This window comes from Molossus molossus, unplaced genomic scaffold (genome assembly GCF_014108415.1).
Source record: "Molossus molossus isolate mMolMol1 unplaced genomic scaffold, mMolMol1.p scaffold_m16_p_12, whole genome shotgun sequence".
In the NCBI taxonomy this organism is placed as follows: domain Eukaryota; kingdom Metazoa; phylum Chordata; class Mammalia; order Chiroptera; family Molossidae; genus Molossus; species Molossus molossus.
Window position 1 is genome coordinate 94,262,811 of NW_023425347.1, and position 22,400 is coordinate 94,285,210.

General features: G+C 39.5%; 2 protein-coding genes across 4 annotated transcripts in view; one reads left to right on the forward strand and one right to left on the reverse strand.

Annotated features, from left to right (window-relative positions):
• Positions 1 to 22,400, forward strand: part of FBXO42 (F-box protein 42) — a 92,480-nt gene that overhangs the window by 29,005 nt on the left and 41,075 nt on the right. For 2 of the 3 annotated variants that reach the window (XM_036255650.1, XM_036255651.1), the window contains exons 2-3: positions 11,509 to 11,775; positions 17,644 to 17,760. In XM_036255650.1, the coding sequence (XP_036111543.1) occupies positions 11,526 to 11,775; positions 17,644 to 17,760 (367 nt within the window). In that variant the 5' untranslated portion in view covers positions 11,509 to 11,525. Of the gene's footprint in view, positions 1 to 8,386; positions 8,493 to 11,508; positions 11,776 to 17,643; positions 17,761 to 22,400 lie in introns of those variants that run through there. The other variant, XM_036255649.1, reaches the window with a different exon arrangement.
• On the reverse strand, positions 13,456 to 13,877 carry LOC118626149 (ubiquitin). The gene has a single exon (XM_036255500.1). It carries the CDS (start codon positions 13,834 to 13,836, stop codon positions 13,456 to 13,458), a length of 381 nt encoding a protein of 126 aa, XP_036111393.1. The 5' UTR covers positions 13,837 to 13,877.

A 22,400-nucleotide genomic window follows, 5' to 3' on the forward strand; every position in this document is an offset into this window, starting at 1 on the left:
GGGTGTACAAATATCTGTTTGAGTCCCTGCTTTCAATTCTTTTGGGTTTGTGTCTACAAGTAGACTTGCTGGATCATGTGGTAATTCTGATTAATTTTTTGAGGAACTGCCATACTGTTTTTCACATTGGCTGTATCTCTATACAGTTTTCTATCTGTGATATATTTGACTGTTAAAATTAATTTTAAAAAGGCAAAGGCTTCTTTCCCTTCTCAGAGGTGATGCGCTTAAGTTTGATGTGTCTTTTACATCACTTTTCTATGCATTTGTACTAATGTGAATATGTAACTTTTTAAATATATATTTTTATTGATTTTTTTTTTAGAGAGAGAGGAAGGGAGAGAAACATGAATCAGCTCCTTCCTACATGCCCCCTACTGGGGATCGAGCCCACAACTCAGGCATGTGCCCTGACTGGGAATTGAACCTGAACTTCTCAGTCTATGGGACGATGCTCAATCCACTGAGCCACACCAGCTGGGCTATATAATTTTGATTTATTCTTTTTTTTTTTTTTATCCTCACCCAAGGACATTTTGCATTTACCTTGAGACAGATTGGGAGGGAGAGAAGGAGGAAGAGAGAGAGAGAAACATCGATGTGAGAGAGACACATCAATTGGTTGCCACCTGCACAACCCCAATTGGGACCTGGGATGAACCGCAACTGAGGTACGCGCCCTTAGCTGGAACTGAACCCATCTGCCAGCTGATGCTCTAACCACTCAACCAAACTGGCCAGGGTGATTCATTCTTTTGTCACAGTTGTTGAATTGGCTGTGAAAGAATCTTCTGGGTGCTTCATTAAAAATAGGAATGAGTGAACCCTGGCCAGTTTGGCTCAGCGGTTAAAGTGTTGGCCCGTGGACCAGAGAGTCCTGGGTTTAGTTCCTGCTAATGGCGCATACCTTGGTTGTAGTTCGTCCCCGGCCCGGGTTGGGATTGTGCAGGTGGCAACCAGTCAATGTCTCTCTCTCATGTCAGTGTTTCTCTCTCTCTGTCTCTCTTCCTTCTTCTCTCTCTCCTGCTCTGTCTGAAGATAAATGCAAAAATGTCCTTGGGTGAGGATAAAAACAAAATTTAAATTGAATTAAAAAAAGGGAATGAGTGAGATCCAACTTTCTTTCGTCCCCAGAGATTTAGATTTATTTGGTTTGAATGGATTTAGGAATCTGATTTTTAATAATTCTCAGATGATTCTGATGGGCAGCCTTGATTTTTGCTTTAATGCAAACGCTATTATATTAACCATATTATCTTACATTAAAAACTTTTTTTCTTTATTGATGTTTTAGAAAGAGAGAGGGAGAGGGAGAGAGAGATAGAAACATTAATGAGAGAGATCATTGATTGGCCACCTCCTGCATGCTCCCCACTGGGGATCTGGCCCACAACCTGGGCATCATGCCCTGACTGGGAATCGAACCGGCGACCTCTCTGTGCATGGGTCGATGCTCAACCACTGAGCCATGTCAGCCGGGCTTATGTTATATTTATTACATAATAGTTTGTCTTGGGAGTTTTCTTCATGTCAACATATGCTGATATACTCACATTTTTTAAAACTAGTGCTTTAACTGGGCTGGTGTGGTAAAATGAAATATAACTTGGTAGTGGGTGCCCAAACTGCTGTTTTAGGTTTAGATTATTTTGAAGGGTGTGTGTGTGTGTGTGTGTGTGTGTGTGTGTGTTGAGGTGGGTTTTGTGTGTGTGTGTGTCTTTATCTGGGAAAACAAAACGTTTGTGACTCTTTGTCAGCCCCCTCCTATGTCAGTCTAAAATAATTGTTGATATGTGGAATTCAGAAGTCTGGGAACCATTATAATAGAACCTTTTCCCAAAGGTTAAGAGAATCCTGTCATGCAGTGGTTTCTGTTCATTCCTTCCTTATTGTCAGAGTAAGGGTGTATAATAGCAGAAAAATCCGAGTATCTTAAAAATAGTAGTTATTTGCTTAGATACTATGCATTTTAAATTTAAGAATAAACATTCCTTCCCTGACCAAGTATCTCAATTGGTTAGAGCATCATCTTGATAGGCCAAGGTTGCGGGTTTGATCCCTGGTCAAGGCACATAAAAGAATCAACCAATGAGTGCATAAATAAGTAGAACAACAAATCGATGTTTCTCTTTCTCTCTCCCTCTCCCTCTCCCCCTTTCCTCCCCCATCCTCTCTCTCAAATCAGTAAAAAATAAATAAATAAATAAATAAATAAATAAATAAATAAATAAATAAATAAAAATTTGTATTTATGCCCTATTTTTACCCTCTTCTAGTTTTGTCTTTAGCCATGCTTCCTGCCCATTAGTCACTTAGTAGCTGCCTTCATTGTCAGATCAACTCTCTTGGTATCACAGTGCTTGTGTTCAAATAACCCCTGTTTTACTTAATAATGACCCCAATGTATGAGAAGTAATGATGCTGGCAATAATGACCCCAAAGTACAAGAAGTAATGATGCTGGCAATTCAGATATGACAGAGAGAGGCTTTAAAGTGCTTCCTTTTAAGTGAAAAGGTGAGTACAGTGCAGTAAGATATTTTGATACAGGCCACATTCACATAACTTTTATTACAGGAAATTGTCATAATCTGTTTTTATTAGTTATTGTTGTTAATCTCTTACTGTGCCTAATTTATAAATTAAAATTTATCATAGGTATGTATGTAAGAAAAAACTATTATATATATATATATGGTTTGATACTATCTGAGGTTTCAGGCAGCCGCTGGGGGTGTTGGAATATATCCCCAGCAGATAAGGGGGCACTACTGTATAGTAATTGCTCGTATGCAGGCAGGTACTTAGTATTGTGGGAGCATAGAGGGAGAGGTGGGTGTACTTTGAGCATGTCTGCTGCCTGATGCTCCAAATTTTGAGTTAATAAAGATTTTTACTGTTACTTATGGTATGGTTATTTGCACTTTTTGCATATTTTTTTACTTTCTGAAATAATTATTTTTGAGAGGAAAAAAATTTCCAAGCCCAGAAAAATGTACTTTTTATTGCACTTTTCTCATTTAGCTCCCTTCCGATTGGTACTATACTTCACATGAAAACCTTTTGTTTCAAATCACTGCTATGTTAAATTATTTTTTAAAAAATTATTTTTATTGTTGAAAGTATTATAGATGTCCTTCCTTTTTCCCCCCATTGACACCCTCCTCCCTGTTCCTCATTCCCCCACCAGACCCCACTTCACTGCCCTGTTGTCTGTGTCCATTGGTTGTGCATATATGCATATAAGTTCTTTGGTTTATCTCTTCACACGCCTCCCCCCACCCCCACCCCATTCCTCTTCCCTCTGAGGTTTGTCAGTCTTTTCCCTACCATGTCTCTGGATCGGCTTATTTTATTAATTATATTCTACAAATAAGTGAGATCATGTGATACTTGTCTTTCTCTGATTGGCTCATTTCGGTTAACATAATACTCTCCAGCCCCTCCATGTCATCTCAAAGGTTAAGAGATCTTTCTTACAGCTGCATAGTATTCCATTATATAAATGTACCATGCCTTTTTTATCCACTCATCCACTGATGGACACTTGGGCTGTTTCCACATCTTAGCAATTGTAAATAGTGCTGCTATGGCCCTGGCCGGTTTGGCTCAGTGCTTGGAGCGTCGGCCCCATGGACCAAAGAGTCTCGTGTACGATTCCGCTCAAGGGCATGTGCCTTGGTTGTGGTTTTTCCCTGGCCCTGGTCAGGGTCGTGTGGGAGGCAATCCATCAATGTGTCTCTCTCATGTTGATGTTTCTCCCTTCCCCACTCTATCTGAAGATATTTGAAAAAATATCCTTGGGTGAGGATTAAAAAGAAAATAGTGCTGCTATGATCATAGGGGTACATATAATCTTTCTGATTGATGTTTCAGGCTTCTTAGGATATATTCCTAGAAGTGGGATCACTGGGTCAAAGGGCAGTTCCATTTTTAATTTTTGAGGAAAGAACAAATTGTTTTCCATGGTGGCTGCACCAGTCTGCATTCCCACCAGCAGTGTACTAGAGTCCCCTTTTCTCCACACCCTCGCCAACACTTGTTGTTTGATGATTTGTTGATGGCAGTCATTCTGGCAGTTGTGAGGTCATTTTAATTTGCATCTCTCTGATGATTAGTGTTGTTGAACATCTCTCTGATGATTAGTGTTGTTGAACATTTTTTCATATGTCTCTTGGCCATTTATATGTTTGTTTGTTTTTAATCCTCACCCGAGGACGTTTTTCCATTTTTTGTTCAGATAAAGTGGGAGGAAGAGAGAGAGAGAGAAAAACATTGACGGAAAGGGACACATTGAGTGGCTGCCACCCACATGACCAACCAGGGCCGGGGACAAACTGCAACCGAGGTACGTGCCCTTAGCGGGAACCGAACCCAGATCTCTCTGGACCGCAGGCCAATGCTCGAACCGCTGAGCCAAACCGGCCAGGGCTGTATGTCCTCTTTTGAGAAGTGTCTGTTCAGGTCCTATGCCCATTTTTTAATTGGGTTGTTTGTCTTTTTTTTGTTGAGTTGTATGAGTACTTTATATATTTTGGAAATTAACACCTTATCCGACGTATCATTTGGCAGATATGTTCTCCCATACAATGGGTTTCCTTTTCATTTTGATGCTGTATGTTAAATTATTAGAATCAGAATTATTCTATATGTTGTATATTATTACCATCTTTTCTTAAAATCTAAAAATTCAAGCTCCTGCCCTGGCTGGTTTGGCTCAGCGGTTAGAGCATCGGCCTGCGGTCTGGAGAGACCCGGGTTCGGTTCCCGCTAAGGGCACGTACCTCGGTTGCAGTTTGTCCCCGGCCCTGGTTGGTCGAGCGGGTGGCAGCCACTCGATGTGTCCCTTTCACATCGATGTTTCTCTCTCTCTCTTCCTCTCTCTCCCTCCCACTCTATCTGTACAAAAAATGGAGAAGTGTCCTCGGGTGAGGATAAAAAAAATAAATAAATATAAATAAATAAATAAAAAAAATAAATAAATAAAAATAAAAATTCAAGCTCCTATAAAATATAAATTTGGATATTACAGTTCCATTGTACTTTTTCTACCAAATGAAACATTTCGTCGAACCTAGAATGTATGGTTCTCCATAAAGAATTTGCAGAACCTAGAGTATCTCCGTTGATGATTGAAACCAGTATATTTTTCTTCACCATTTATGCTGAGTAATAACAAATCCTTTGGCTGCTACATATGAATATAGAGAATGGCTCTGAGAACTGGATCCATTTCTGCCACTTTTCTGTAATAGTCATAAAGTGGTTTCATTTAATGTCAAACATTATAAAAACTGATAAAATATACTGATTGGTAGTTTGAGGAACTACTTTATTTTTCTGTTTCATTAAAGGGAATTTTAATTGCATAACACAATGATGAATTAATCATTAAAAAACTCACTGAAACTGATATCTGTTATTAAATTTGGAATGCTCTCTGAATTTGCTTGTCAAAATAGCTCACAGTTTGCTAATAGCAGCAGTAGTTATGCCAAATTATTCTATTTTTAGACTTTTTTTTGTCAAAACACTGTCATGAACTAAAGAGTCTCCAGATTATGTACTCCTGTTAATGTAGATAAAATATTAAGTAGTATGTGCATGTGGTAAAACACCCATTGAGTAAAAAATAGTTGTTACCTTTTGTCCTAAAGGTAATTCTGTAAGTGGCAAAGAATAGTGTTACAGAGACAGTAATTTAAAAATATTTTGCCTGGCTGGTGTGACTTAGTGGTTGAGGGTCGACCCATGCACCAAGAGGTTGCTGGTTCGATTCCCAGTCAGGGCACATGCCCAGGTTGTGGGCCAAATCCCCAGTGGGGACCATGCAGGAGGCGGCCAATCGATGTTCTCTCTCTCTCTCTCCCTTTCTCTCTGTAAAATCAAAAAGAAAAAAATTCTGTCTCTTTACCTTCCCCCATTTCATTCTCTGAACTCCTACCTATTCTTCAAAGCTCAATTTGCCTCTGTGTAACTTTCTTCTTATATGAGTTGTGTTACCCGAGAATCAAATTCCTCTGTTACGAGTGGTTGTGGGGTCTTGGGATGCAGCTGGAATAAGCATATTCAGAGGCCCCCATGGGAGGAGGAGATGTGGTAGAAGACTTTATTTGCATGAAATTATATTCCTCAATTTCCAGTGTCCTATTTCCCTCAAGCCAGTCCTAAAAGGAGGATAGCTGGGCTTTAACAAAGCCAGAAGCAGGGCCAGTGTCCAGAGTTTCTTCTCTATGTTGCAGCCAGGTCCAGGTCAGGCATTAGGATAGATTCAGTCTATCAGTCCATTGTGTGGAGTCCACATGGCCGTGGGCCATGGGGGAAATGTAGGGGAATGCTCTCCTGCAACAGGAATCCTAAGCGGGCAGGATGGCTGAGTGCCAACAGAGAGAACTTCCTTTGTCTAGGGTTATGTATCTCAGATTTCGAGTGTTTGCAGTGGCCATGCCTATTCTGGCCATTGACTGTTCCCAGGTGTGACTGACACTTTCCCACTTCACTCAGACCTTAATGGGCATGTGTCTAAACTGCCTCTGTCCAGTCCCTTCCCCTGTCATTCTTCTTGGAACAGACCTGGAGAATGTAAAAACTGCAGCTTTCTGGCAAAGCTGTACAATGGCATGCCTATATTATCTGGTCTCCCCTTGTTCCTTTCCTGTTAATTAATAACCAGGTTATTATAATGGTATCATTCCCCCCCTGAGGAAAGTGAAACTTTTATAATTACAACTATATCAGTTGGATACCATCTCTTTCTTTCCTGAACTGTTAAAGCCTCTCGTTTTGTATCACAGATCTGTCCTGTGTTGGTATTCTCTATTTATGAGTCTTTAGCTTTTACTGGGCTAATCTCTGAGAGGAAATAGTTGCATGTCTTCTTTTTTGTAATTCTCATGGGAATTTAAGCACAGTATTTTCACATATAGCAGATGTTCCATTGATGTTTGTTGAATGCCTAAAGTAAGGTAGACATTTTATTTTACCATTTTCCCACTTTTTATAGCCTTTTCATTTGACGTAGTATAATGCTGCCTATATTATAGGCAGCTGGTAATAATCATATACTAATAAGAAGGTTTATTATTATCATCTTAGAATGAATCATTATTGCAGTCTTCTTTAAATTTGTATTCAACACTATTATATTTTCAAGAGTAACATTTAATTCACATCACTGCTGCTGAGGTGAGTAATTTAATGAGTTTTTAATGATATCTGTGCATGGTTGCTACTTTGCCCCTGAAACTTCAGAAGACCTCATGCTGAGGGATGACTGGGCCCTTTCCATTCAATCTAGCCATGCATTCTTTAGTTAAGTCTGAGTGCTTTATTTTACTGTCAGTAAGAAGTTTTTTAACCTACTGAAATTGTGAATAAGTTTGACTACATTTTAAATCTTCAGCTTCCTTTTTGGTAAATGAAGTAGATTCTGATTTTCAGAAACGTGTTTACTCCAAGAGGATTGTCAGATGTCTAGTTATATAGAAATCTCGGGCATGATTAATAATAACATATTATCCTAGGACTAGCGGTTACTTTTAAGTGAGAAACAAAATAGTTTAATCCTCATCTTGAATTTCTTTGAATCGATTTTAACTCTTTACAACTTACTTGATTTCTTCTGAGTTCAGAATAGTTTGTTGATATTTACTATTTTTACAAAATCTTTGTGAAGTAGGTGGGGACTTTCTATTACTTAGGGGTAGATAGGTTTTCCTATCTTACTCTGTGTTACTTACCTGGGTCACACAAGATTACAGCTAAAAACAGTAGCCGAATCTCCTGGTCTCAAAATCTTAACCTTTTAATTTGTACTTCAGAAGCGTTTTCAAAACTGGTTTGAATTTAGTTGGATGTAGTATAGTAGTTTTTCAAAGGAAGAAATACTATTGGGCCTAATAAATGGTTTCTTCAGTACCATTCCTCTTGAATTAGCTAAGGGTCATTGAGTATGGGTCAGGAGTCTGGCAGCAGACTCTCAGACCAGCTGGTATACACCTTAAAAGGTCAAAATTCAAGGAACCAGAGAAGTATATTCATTCTGACCAATAAAATATCTTGACAACATCCAGTGACATATAAGGGTAGGATCTGCTATTTACTGGATGTACTAATAATGTGATTTCTATTATAAAATAGCATGAAGTCAGCACAAGGGTTTTGAGTAGAGATGTCAATAAACCTTGGCTCATCCGAATGTCTAATGCTAGAAAGTTAAGGTGCCTAGGCAAATGGTCTCTGCCATCAAGTAGTCCAATAAGTTGACTTCAAATTGTTTCTCACTTTGGGGAAACACAAATGTGAAGGGTGAGGAAGATTTCTTTTAAATACTTTTCATGAAAACCACATTCATTAAGTTAATGCACTTACATGTGAAATGTTTTATAGGGCTCCTTTTGCATGAAAAAATGAAAAACTGTTTCAAAATGCCTCTATGTCCTCTGGGAATATGAGTGATGATTTCATTACCTAATCAAGGAAGTGAAAATGAAGGTCTGTGCAAATTGATGCTGGGCTTAGTAATTACAGAGGAATTACATCTGAGCCCATCCCTGTGTGTTCTCATTGGCATGCTCAGGACCAAGTTAGCAGACATTCCCTCAGGGGCATGGGGTTTGATGCTTTTGTGGACATGAAATGGTTGAAGGGTGAGAATTGCTTAAAACTATATTACAAAAGTGTGAGCCCTGTTCTTTGGGCTTGCTAATTATACTTTGAGAAGATTTAGAAAGGAAGTAAATTGTTTTATGGAACCAAATAAATTTATTTTGTTTGGGGGAAAATAGTAATGATTTAGTTTGTTCTGAAACAGACCTTATGCTTACAATCTATTGAGATGGATAGGGAACGTCTGTATTTGAGATGCTGTTTTTAATTCAGATGTAAAAAATGCAGCCACACTCAAGGAATCAGTTTTTCTGGACTCTTTGGTGAATTTCAGGGCTGAGTAGAGGTTAAAAATATGAGAAAATTAATAAATCAGGGAAGATAGCCAATGGGAGATGAGAAATGGTAACTTGAAGGGGAAAGAATAAGAGAATCTGGGAAGTGATTTTTTTTTTCCAGTAGAAAAAGGCAGCTTTTTGTTGTTGTTGTTGTTAGAAAATAAATTTAATTTTTTAATAATTTTATATTTTACGTGACTGTATTTGTTGGATAGGAGTTGGGGCAGGAAAGGGAGAGGACTTCCCTCTAGCAAGTTAAGCACAGGGAAAAAAAGCACACCCAAAGTGGGTCAGAGGAGGCTAACTAGGATCCTTTATCTAATGCACAGTTTACAGTAAACGTGGGACAATACTTCTTAACTCTGGGGGCATGGAGGGAATTGCTGCTGTCCTTTCTTCACCAACTAGGGGGTTAGGCTGCTCCCCTGCTTCCAGTTAGCAGTCGTTCATCATCAAGATTCTGGCAGCCACTTTGTTAGACACATTGCAGTATCATGAGGTGACTTGGTAAATAGATTATCTTGGAAGCAATTTCATTTAATTTATATTTTCCTATTTTTGAATGTGCTTATTCTTCCAGTTTTTAAGGTGTTGTACATAATTAGTATATGAATTACAGGAGCAGTAGAGGTGAGGTGGGAGGTTTCTGTTCTTTGCTCTCCCCAACCCCCCTTACATTTTGGATCATTTCAGATCTTTTTTGTTGTTGTTGTTAATCCTCATGCGAGGATATTTTTCCATCCATTTTTAGATAGAGTGGAAGGAGGGAGGGAGGGAGAGAGAAACAGAAACATTGATGTTGTGAGAAGAGATACATCAGTTGGTTGCCTCCCACACAGCCCCAACCCCAACCAGGGCTGGGGATCAAACCTGCAACCCAAGTACTTGCCCTTGACTGAGATTCGAACCCCTGACCCTTTGGTCTGCCGGCCGGCACTACAACCGCTGAGCCAAACAGGCCAGGGCACTGTGTGTATGTTTTTAACATGTGGTCTTTTCAGAAAATTTAGGGAATATAGATAGCACAAAGAAGAAATTTTAATACAGTGATTTTTGAAAAGTAATTACCTCCACTATAGGTAACTTGATTATGACTTATTTTGGTAAACTTTTGAGAAGTGCATTAAGCATTAAGTATTCAACTTGGTGAATTTTTCATAAACTGAACCCATCTGTGGAACCATTGCCCAGTCAGGAAACAAGTTTACCAGCACCCCAGGAGCCTCTCAGTGGTTACCACAGGTAATCACTATCATCACTTGCAACAGCATAAATTAATAATGCCTGGTTTTATTTATTTATTTATTTTTTATCCTCACCCAAGGACATTTTTCCATTTTTTGTTCAGGTAGAGTGGGAGGGAGAGAGAGGAACAGAGAGAGAGAGAAACATCGATGTGAAAGGAACACATCGAGTGGCTGCCACCCGCACAACCGACCAGGGCTGGGGACAAACTGCAACCGAGGCACGTGCCCTTAGCGGGAACCGAACTCGGGTCTCTCAGGACCGCAGGCCGACGCTCTAACCGCTGAACCAAACCGGCCAGGGCAATAATGCCTGGTTTTAAATTTCATGTAAGTGTGGTCATGTAGTCTGTACTCTTCTGATTTCTTTTGCTCAGTATTATCTTGAGAAACTTATTCGTGTTTATCTGTGTCTCCTTGTTATATAGTATTCCATTGTGTGAATGTACCACACTTTATCTGTTCTATTGTTGAGGGGCATTTGTATTTTCAGTTTTTTTTACTTCCTGGATCTTTTATGATGTTTTGTAGTATAAATGCCTTGTATTTGGTATTTTAGCTAGTTAGACCTATTCTTGGAACATTTATTATCCTCTTAAGTGAATTATCTTGTGTAAAAGCTAGAAAAACTAATATCTAAAATCACATCCTCTTGCCCTGGCCAGTTTGGCTCAGTGGTTGGAGCATCAGCCCACAGACTAAATAGTCGCAGATTCGATTCCAATCAAAGGCACATACCTCGGTTGCGGTTTGGTCCATGGCTCTGGTCATGATCGTGTGGGGAGCAACCAGTCGATGTCTCTCTCTCACATTGGTGTTCCCCCACCCCCATATGAAAATAAATGGAAAAATATCCTTGGGTGACGATTTTTAAAAAAAATTAAAATCACATTCTCAGAATATTCTTATTACTCTTTGTAGCACCCACAGTTAGTTTTTCCTTCTAAGTTGGAGGTCTTAAATTATGTTACTGGCTAAGGGAGGCTAATTGTTATTCCTTTGCTATCCTCCAGTCAGATCCTTGAGTCGGGGAATTGTTGGAGAACCCTTTTCTGGTTTTATGGTTATACTTATTATAGTTTTCAGTGGAGAGAAAAAAATACAATCAGAAGCCTGTAGGGATTGTTAGATATTTGGGATGGGCTTGGTACTTGAGCTGTACCTGTCAAATTAAGGTGGCTCATGACTGGTGTAAGAAGGTGCTAGAGAACAGATTTCATGAGGGTCTCAAACAAATCCTGAACAACTTGGATGCATGAGCCTGTGCTGTTTCAGAGCTTCTAGCAGTATATACTGATGTTTGTTTCTTTCCCACAATAGCTATCGAGTGGAATGTCATGGCCAGCTCCTCGGACAGTGAAGATGACAGTTTCATGGTGGTGGACCAAGAAGAAACTGTGCTGGATGGGACAATGGAGCAAGATGAGGAGCCCCAACCAGTATTAGAGGTTGAGGAAACTAGACATAATAGGTCGATGTCTGAGCTGCCAGAAGAAGTTTTGGAATACATCCTGTCCTTTCTTTCACCATACCAAGAACACAAAACTGCAGCCCTTGTCTGCAAACAGTGGTATCGACTTATCAAAGGTAATGGGGACAGTGGAGAGGTTTTATTTGTTTAAAATTTTTTTGAATGATGTATTTTTAAACTCCCAATTTTATTTTCTTCTTTCTTTAAAAAAAAAAAAAATGATTTGAGAGAGAGAAGCATTGATGTGAGAAACATTTATTGGTTCTTCCACCCCAACATGCACCTTATCTGGGGATCAAACCTGCAACCTAGGTATGTTCCCTGACTGGGAATAGAACCCACAGCTTTTTGGTGTATGGGACAATGATCCAACCGTGCCACCCAGCCAGGGCTATTTTCTCTTTTCTTCCTTAAATTTACTGTGATTCTAAAATGTAGTGCTAGTTAACATTGTAATTTTCCTTTTCACTTTTTCCCGGATAGTTTTATGAATAGCTTGAATACTATAAAATTTAATCAATTTGCAGTTTTAAAACAAGGATTCTTTTCTGCATATTCTTAGAGTTGATCTGGTAAAGTGTGTTGTTCTTAAATAGGCAAGCTAGGGATGGATATGGGATAACAGTAATAGTTAACATTAATATAGCTCTTAACATTGTCAGGCACTATTATAACTGCTTTACAGTCCTCTCAGCGAGCTGTAATAATAGATGAAGAAACTGAGTGAGGCACAGGTAAGTAACTTATCCACAGTCACACAGGAAATAAATGGAGAATCAAAGATTCACAGTCAGGCAGTCTTTAAAGTCCATGTTCTTTTTTTTTAATCCTCACTCCAAGATATTTTTTTGCATTTATCTTCAGATAGAGCAGGAGGGGGCAGGGAAGAAACATCGATGTGAGAGAGACACATCGATTGGTTGCCACCCACACAACCCCAATCGGGGCCAGGGACAAACTGCAACCAAGGTACATGCTCTCAGCGGGAACCGAACCCGGGACTCTTCTGCCTGCGGGCCGACGCTCTTTACTGCTGAGCAAAACCGGACAGGGCTAAAGTCCATGTACTTGATGAAGATACCATAAAGTGGCTAGTTGTGGCAAATATGGATTTGTGAAAGCATGGATATCTTATACTTAAAGTTTTTTTTTCTTTATTGATTTGAGAGAGAGAGAGGAAAAGAGAGGAAGAAAGAGAGATGGAAACATTGATGAGAGAGAACATCGATTGGCCACCTTCCGCATGCCCCCACTGGGGTTTTGGCTCACAACCTGGACATGTGTCCTGACCGGGAATCGAACCGGCAACCTCTTGGGTCGATGCTCAACCACTGAACTACACTGGCTGTGCTCTCTCCATTTTCTAATCAAGATTTTAACTTTAGCTAAATGTTGAGATTACTAGCTGTGCTTTATTAATTTTTCCAGTCAATAAAACAGAAACTTGCCCTGGCTGGTTTGGCTCAGCGGTTGGAGCGTCGACCTGCGGTCCAGAGAGACCCGGGTTCGGTTCCCACTAAGGGCATGTACCTCGGTTGCAGGTTGTCCCCGGCCCTGGTTGGTCGTGCGTGTGGCAGCCACTCGATGTGTCCCTTCACGTCGATGTCTCTCTCTCTCTCTCTTCCTCTCTCTCCCTCCTGCTCTATCTGAACAAAAAATGGAAAAATGTCCTCGGGTGAGGATAAATAAATAAATAAAAAAAAATAAAATAAAACAGAAACTTTATTGAGGTCCCAGAGTCACGGGGTTTAGGCAGAAGATGGCCCTGTGGGCCTGAGGAGGTGGAGGAGTCTTGTTTAACCTTCTTCTTGGGGGCGAAGGTTGTCAGTGTGGTCGCACTTCTCGCGGCAGTTGACAGCAGGGGGGTACAGGCGGGCACAACACTTGTGGCAGATCATCTTGTCGCAGTTGTACTTCTGGGCGAGCTGGCGGAGGGAGGGCTCAATGATGCCACCCCTCAGACGAAGCACCAAGTGCAGGGTGGACTCTTTCTGAATATTGTAGTGTGAGAGAGTACGGCCATCCTCTAGCTGTTTACCCGCAAAAATCAGATGCTGTTGGTCAGGCGGGATGCCCTCCTTGTCTTGGATTTTAGCCTTGACATTCTCAACGGTGTCGCTGGGCTCAACCTCAAGGGTGATGGTCTTACCAGTCAGGGTCTTCACAAAGATCTGCATCTCTGCGTCTGCTGGGGAGGGCAGACGCCACCACCGACCTGCTCCGCCGCCTCCTGTGCTTTATTTTTAATTAATATAAATCAGTTATTTGGCTTCATTCCATTTTAGGTGGAAAGGGCCCATTGTTATTTTAATGAAGATGACCAGGCCAGTTGAATAATCTTTGATTAAAGCAAGGGTTGTAACAATTTATTCTTTCCTGGTGGAAGCAAGGCAACCGGAAATATGAAAGAGAAAAAAATCTTTCGATAAGAATCAGTCTTAAAATCTTTTCCTTGTCCTGGCTAATGTTTCTCAGTGGTTAGAGCGTCGGCCTGAGGACCGAAGGGTTTTGGGTTCAATTCCTGGTCAAGAGCACGTACCTAGGTTGTAAGATCCCCAGCCTCATTCAGGGCACTTGCGGGAGGCAACCAATCAGTGTGTCTCTCTCATATCAGTATTTCTCTCTCTCCCTCTCTCTCTGTCCCTCCCTCCCTCTTTCCCTTCCACTTTCTCTAAAAACCAATGGAAAAATATCCTTGGGTGAGAATTAAAAGAAAAAATCATTTCCTTGCATCAGAGTGGTTCTCATGGGGAATGTGATTCTTGTCAGTTATCCAAGTCTATCCTGGAGGTCTAAGGACCAGTTGTGTTGAAACCGCTTGCCGGGTCCTGTACTCATTTGCTTATAACTGGTAATACTGGTATGTACAGCCTGCTTCTGTTGGCAGAGTTAGTGGACTCTTCGGGAGAGATTGGCTCCCTGCACTGTGGAAATAGATGGCTTCACCTCTTAAATAGAGATGGAAGGATCGTGGACCAGGGGCTGTGATCTGATCATATATATTCACATATATGAATTTATTCTTGGGCTTTATTTGGCATTCATGTCACTTTGCTGTTTGTTTATTTTAATCCTCACCTGAGGGCATTGAACATACAAATTAAATATATAAATATATGAAAAAAAATATATTTTTTCCTATTGATTCGAGATAGAGAGAAACATCTGTGAGAGGGAAGCATCGATCAGTTACCTCTCAATTGATTACCTCCTGTACACACCCTTGTTGGGGATTGGACCCGCAACCTGGAATCGAACCCAAGACCCTTTGGTGCATGGGATGATGCTTTAACCAACTAAGCCACACCTGTTAGGACTGGTCTTTTTTTTTTTTAATGTATACATGAACAATGGACATGGACAACAAAGCTGGGGACAGGGAGGGGAGGGAGGGGGAGGGGGGAATCAGTGGAGGAAAAAGGAAAAACATCTGTAACAAAAATAAATTAATTTAAAAAAATAGAAAAAATAAATATGTTTTTACTGACTTTTTTCAAGAGAAAGGAAGGGAGGGGGGAGGGGGAGAAACATACGAGAGAGAGAGAGAGAGAGAGAGAGAGAAGAGAGAGAGAAGAGAGAGAGGGAGAGATCATTTGGTTGCCTCCTGTATGCCCCGCCCTGGGGATTGAACCAGTGACCTCTTGGTGCATGGGACTACTTCAACAAACTGAGCCACACCAGCCAGGGCCAGGGCTTGTCTTTTTTTAAAGAGAGAAACTTTAACCTAGTACTCACAGTTTTAAGTGTTCTGGGGGAAGTCACTGTCAAGACCACTTTTTTTTCTTATGCATTTGTCATTTATTCAGTACTGCCTTACCTCAATTCAACATTTGTAGATCTGTGTTGCTTTCTTCACCAATGTTATAGCTGGCAGTGATGTTTGATATTCCAAGTCATAACTATGAGTTCAAACAAGGGATAGTGATCATCATTGGAAAACATGTATAATAAGTACAGTCATCCTGCTTATGGATCCACTGAGGTGGAATAAATTTAAGTATGATACATTCTTTTTTTGTTTGTTTAAAAAAATCTTTTTTCTTTATTGCTTTTAGAGAGAGAGGAAGGAAGAGGGAAAGAGACAGAAACATTGATGAGAGAGAACATCGACTGGCTTCCTCCTGCATGCCCCCCACTAGGGATTTGGCTCACAACCTGGTCATGTACCCTGACCGGGAATCGAACTAGAGACCTCTTAGTGCATCATCATCATCACCAAAAGTCCATAGGTTAAATTAGGGTTCATACTTGGTGCACATTCTGTTGGTTTGGACGTATGAACCGTTATAGTAAAAATTCTCACTTTTTTTGTTTGTTTGTTTTATCTTCACCCTAGGACATTTTTGTATTTATCCTCAGACAGAGCTGGAGGGAGAGAGGGAGGAAGAGAGAGAAACATCTATGTGAGAGAGACACAGCGAGTGGTCGCCACCCACATAACCCCAACCAGGCTGGGGACAAACTGCAACCGAAGTACATACCCCCAGCGGGAACTGAACCTGGGACTCTCTGGTCCGCAGGCCAATGCTCTAACCACTGGGAAAAACCGGCCAGAGCAAATGCTCACTTTTTAAAAAAAAAAATTTTTTTTATTGATTTTTTTTTTTTTAAGAGATAGAGGAAGGGAGAGAGAGAAGTATTAATCAGCTGCTTCCTGCATGCCACCTACTGGGGATCAAGCCCACACCCTGAGCAAGTGCCCTGACCGGGAATTGAACTAGGACCTCTCAGTCCATGGGATGATGCTCAATCCACTGAGCCATACTGGCCAGGCGAAAGTTCTCACTTTAAAAAAAAATTTTGTGAGTTTATTTCAGTCAAATTGACATGCCAGGGAGCAAGATTTCCAATACTCCAAGTTTTCACTTTAAAAAAAAAAAAAGATTTTTAGAGAGAGAAACATCTGATGTGAGAGTGAAACATTGACTAGCTGCCTCTTGCATGCCCCTATGGGGAAATCGAGTCTAAAACCCGGGCATGTACCCTGATCAGGAATCAAACTGGCGACCTTGTGGTGCATGGGATGATGCCCACGTAACTGATCCACACTGACCGGGGCCCAAGTTTTTACTTTTTAAAACAGATTTTCTTAATTATAAATAACTTAGTTATAAATAGTAATAATAATCTATTATAAACTAATTATTATCTATCTCCTTGTTTAAGATGGAGAATGCTTAGTTGCCATAGCCTAATGATTGATATTTACTGAACACCTATTTATCATTAAGCTAAATTGTCCACCAGCCCTTTTGCTTTGGAGTAAATAATACCAATTATTTTGATGTGTTGCATCATGATATAATATAAAGAGTAGCAGAGTTATAGTGTGAGCTAATTTTGTAACCTTGAGCAAGTCATTTAACCTTCCTGAACTTGGCAGATGAAAGGATTGGATCTTCCAGTTTTGAAAGTCTGATTTTTTTCTTTTCTGTTTTTTTTTTAAGCTTTTATTTATTGATTTTTGGAGAAAGAGAGAAAGAAACATTGATTTGGTGTTCCATTTATGTATGCACTCATTGGTTGATTCTTGTATGTGCCCTGATCGGGGATCAAATCCGCCACCTTGTTGAATTGGGATGATGCTCTAACCAACTGAGCTATCTGGCCAGGGTTCTGTTTTCTTCTTTGAATGAAAAATCAAAGAAATTGGAATTCCTTAAGGAAAGTTATGTCTTATAAAGTAATAAGACATTTAAATAGATGCAGTTTTGCTTGGCTGGTGTGGCTCAGTGGATTGAGTTTCTTTCTGTGGACTGAGAAGTCCTGTTTTGATTCCCAGTCAGGGCACATGCCTGGGTTGCAGGCTCAGTCCCCAGTGGAGAGCATGCAGGAGGCAGTCGATTGATGTTTCTATCTTTCTCTCTCTTCCTTTCTCTCTAAAAAATCAATAAAAACACATTTGAAAAAAATAGATGCAGTTTTAATCATTTGACTTACCAGTGATGTGTCTAGGCTGAGGCCTTTGTTATTTTTGTCTTTAGGTGTAGCTCACCAGTGTTATCACGGTTTCATAAAGGCTGTTCAGGAAGGAAACATTCAGTGGGAGAGTCGGACTTACCCTTATCCTGGAACCCCGATCACTCAGCGGTTCTCACACAGTAAGTATTTACTGTGAAAGCAGATCCCACCCTGCCTGTGTTTCTAAAAACTACTTTGGAGGCATATATTTTGTCTGACTTTTTAATGAAAGAAATGTCAAGTGAGGATTTATATTAATTTTATAATCACAGTTAGGGAAGAGCATGACCCTAAGTACATTATAGATATTTTGGTATAATTTTATATTCTGCTTTTCATTGAATTTTTGTATGTTTACTCCAAAGAGGTCAAGGTGTTATACTTAAACTTTAAACATCTGACATCGTGTAAGAGGAAAACAAAGGAATGATATACATGAGAATATTTCTGAGATTTTGCTCAGGGGGTAGCCAGAGTTTAGCACTAAGTTTTACAATAACTCTTTATTTTAACATAGTATATGTTTAGCAAACACTGAATTTGACTGGAATCACACAAAATTTTTTTAATGTGAAAGTTATTGATTATACAATACAAATTTAAATAGTAAAATTCTAAATAAAATGTCCTGGAAAATAGATGTAATTTAGACTTATAAAATGATTCTAGAATTAACTCAGTCCCCATTTTAATTGATTTTTTTTTAGACACATTTTATTCTATTGCAATTCATATTCCTCCATCAGTGGAGTTGAGATGTGGTATACCTTAGGCCAGTAAAGGTGTGTTTATTAATGGTTCTGCAAAAAGAGAGCTCACTGAGGGGAGAGATGTGCCTTTTAGAAAGTTGTTATAATTAATACTTTAATTATATTATTTCCCTGTTCAAAAACCTTTATCGCCCATCTGTTGCCTATAAGATAAAGGTTAAACTTAGTCTTATATTCAAAGTCCTTTTTAATTTGACCTGTGTCTAATTTTACTACTTTATTTCCCAGTGTTTCCCAAGAGCTCTCGTCTTTCAAACTATCACTTTGCCATACTTGTTTCTTCCTCCCTGGAATATTCCCATCCACGTAACAGAATCTTCTCTCCTTGAAGACTCGGTTGAAGTTTCAGCTCCTTCATAAGACCTTTTCTCAACTCCCTAACCCATAGAAAATATTTTCTGTTCTGAGCTTATGTTGCCTGGAATTCTAATTTGGCACTTAACTCACAATGTCTTTCATTGTTAGCTTATATGTTTGTCTTTTTTTTTTTTTAAACTATATTTTAAACTCTTAAGGGGAAGGAGAGTGTATTGATTATACATGTTGTGTAAAAAATACCCCAAAACTTAGCAGTTTAAAACAACATTTATTAACTCACAGAGTTCCTGAGGGTCAGAAAATTGGATGTGGCTTAGGTAGGAGGTTCTGGCTCAGGGTCTCTTATGAGGTTGCAGTCAGTCTGACAGCCAGGAGCAATAGTCACCTGAAGGCTTGACAGGGGCCTAGAGGATCTGTTTCCACGCTCACTTAAGTAACTTAACTGGAGGAGTTCCTTACTAACATGGGCTTCATAGAGCTGATCATGACTTGGCAGCTGGCTTTCCACAGAATAAATGATCTGAGAGACAGAGACAGACACTGAGACAGAAGCCATGGTGTTTTTTACAACCCAATCTCTGAGATGAATACTATCTTTTCTGCTGTATTCTATTGGTCACATAGAGATTGAACAAGTGTAAATACCAGGAAGTGAGGATCATTGGAGGCTACCCCAGATCATGTGTTATAACTCTGTATGCAGAAGATAGTTCAGTACATAATTACTATAACTCATTATTATGTTTGAATTGGATCTAAATGGATAAAAGGAACAGGCCAAAATATTGCTGTGTTTTTAGTTCTCTCAAGGAGTTATTTTCCCTTGTGCTGTTATAAACTCCCCAGAGCAATGGATCTCAAAGTGTGATTCCTGGAACTCTGGGAAGGAGTGTGAGAGACACTTTTGGGGATCTGTGAAGTCAGAACTGGCTGTGTTTGTTTTAGACTGTCAGTGTGTGGCAGTGAAGAACACAGTGATCCCTGGAATCGTTGAGTGTCTTGCCTTGGTCATGCACAGACTGCAGCACTTTTATCCACCATTGCTTCTGTCAGCACACTGAGAAAGGCAATGAACTACTTCTACTTCCTCCCCTCCTCCTCCTCCTCCTCCTCCTCTTCCTCCTCCTCGGACTTATTAGTATTAATATTATTAAAATAGTTTTGAAAGGGTCTTAAATGTTTTCAGGAATCCACAGGCCATACTTTGACAATCACTGCAATAGACTGTAAAATGAATCCTTGCTGAGAATATTGAATGAAATTACAGGAGGATCCATGTTAGGTCCAGTATTTATTGTTGAGGGAGGGATAACTTCAGTTATCTACAGATCATTGGCATAAGAAGTAGAGACAAGGTTTCTAAAGTCTGAAGATGACTTTTTAGATTTTATTTTTAAAGTTTTAGAACTGTGGGAGAAATAGAATGAATCTGGGTAAAATAAAAACCAGAGTAGGAAATAATTTGGAGATGAATAATTATCATAGCAACAGTTTTTAGCTTTCTGATGAGAAAGAGAAAAAACTTTTTCCAGTTAACTAGTTTTTGAAAAAGTGTCACAAAATACAGGCAGTTGTTTAAAGGGGAGATGGAAAGGAATAGTATAATGAGTAAGCTCCCAGAAGTTCAGAGATTGGTGGGTTTTCATACTTGTTTTTACTTCAAAAATTTTTTTCATACCTTTACTTGAAATCTGAGAAAAGGTGCCATAGATTTTTTTTAAAGAGATGCCTCTGTGTCTTATTGTCTCTCATGTTTCTATCTGTTTTTACGTGTTGTTTAACTGGAAACTGAAGGCGACTATTACAGAGAAATAGTAGTTTTCAAAAGAGGTTGAAAACAAGAAATTTCTTTCATTTTTTTTCTTAATTTCTACTTCTTTCAACCCTATATTTATCCCCTGAGCCCAACTCGACATCTCATGCTCAGCTCATGTTGAGTTTGAGATCTGCATTTCCAAGTCTTGGCTTCCAGTGCCACAGAGATGCACAGGTGCTTCATATTTAGTCGGCTAAAAGCAGAATTCAGTAGTACCTCCCAAATTTTCTTTTCTCCCTAATTTAGTTAATGGCATTATCATACTTTCAGTTATACAAGTTTGAAATCTTGGATTCATCCTCAATTCCTCTCTTTCCCCCAACAACAAAAGTCAAACCCTGTTGATTTTGTACTGTCTGAGCAATCTCTCATATATTTTCTGTTTCCCCATTACTCACATGTATGATCTAATCACTCCATCTTTCCTAAGTCTTATCTAAATAGTCTTCTTGCCCTTCCTCTCTCTTCATTTGAACCTGGACTAGGTACTGTTGGCAATCGTCTCTAAAACTGGGGACATTGCCACCTCCTAGAGCATTTGAAAATGTGTAAAGTCATTGTTTATTGTCTTGACTGGAAAGCACTTACAGGCGTTTAGTAGACAAGGACCAGGGATGCTAAATGTCCTGCAAAGACTGGGATGATCCTACACACAAAGAATTGGCCTGTCCGAAATGACAGGCGCTCCTGTTGGGAAACACTGCAAATCTGAAACTTAAAACCAGCCTTGTCATTCTTCTTCCAAAAAGCCTCAACCTCTCTCTATACTATACATAGAAGTTTCCATTCCACCTGGCTTTCAAGGCCCAGCTTACCTTTTCAGCCTAACTCACTGCTGCTCTATCCTTACACAGGTAGACCATCCATGCAAGACTCATTGTTATGTCTTAAACCCCCCTACTTCATGGCTTTTCTTGGGTGTCCTGATTTCATTCTCCCTTTCCCTCCTGTTCTTTTTCTGTTCCTAGATTTGTTTGCCCCTCATTGACAGACCAAAAAATGTCCTATCCTCTCAAAACCATCTCAAAAATAAAGCCAAAAGCCACCTTCTTCAAAAACTGCTCTCGAATTTCCCACCATGGAGATTAAACTCTTTTTCCTTCTGCTTGTACTTCTCTAATACACTCTTCATACCTTTCTCTTATTGTTTATAACTGTCTGTCTCTTACCATAATTGCATATATATGAGAGGCTGTATGCAAAAGAACTTTAGACTTGGGAAGCAAGTTTCTTGGCTCCTCTGACTCACAATTTCTTCATCTGTAAAATGTGTATGACAAATTCTTATGCCACAGGCTTGCTAGGAAATTTAATTGAAGAAACACTTGTTTAAAAATGTTTTAAACTGCAAAATGATAGGATAATGATGATGCTCCTCCACAAGATCGGTATCTACTTGAGGACAGACAGTGTCTTGAGACGGCTGTGCACTTTTCACAACACCTGATTCATGTTCATAGTTGATAATTTATTAAATTCTGTGGAATTAAAGGTAACAAAGATATAAGGAGTACAGCTTTTTTACTAAGTTTAAAAAAAAAAAGTCTGGATAAAAAAAGGCAAGGGAAGTAAAATAAAGCCTGCTTTGTTTTTTTGGTGTGTGAATGACTAATCATGCGAGCCTTGATTAACGTAGGACGTCCTTTTCAGATTGTAGGATGTCCTTTTCAGATTGATATAGTGGTCTATTGAGTCCCCAGCATCATGTCTTGAAAAAAGTTTTAGTATTTAGGTTCTAAATATGGTTAGGTCATTTCAGACACATGCTAATCGTGTTCCTGCAGTGGCCAGCAGGCCCAGACTGGGTAACCAGCCTTGCTTGTTCCATAGTTATGTAATTACAGGCCTTAGCAAATATGTCCCAGCTTGTAGATGT

What these genes read in the sequence shown, in the direction of transcription:
- LOC118626149 (XM_036255500.1), bottom strand. Translation starts at nt 13,836, where the DNA reads ATGCAGATCTTTGTGAAGACCCTGACTGGTAAGACCATCACCCTTGAG.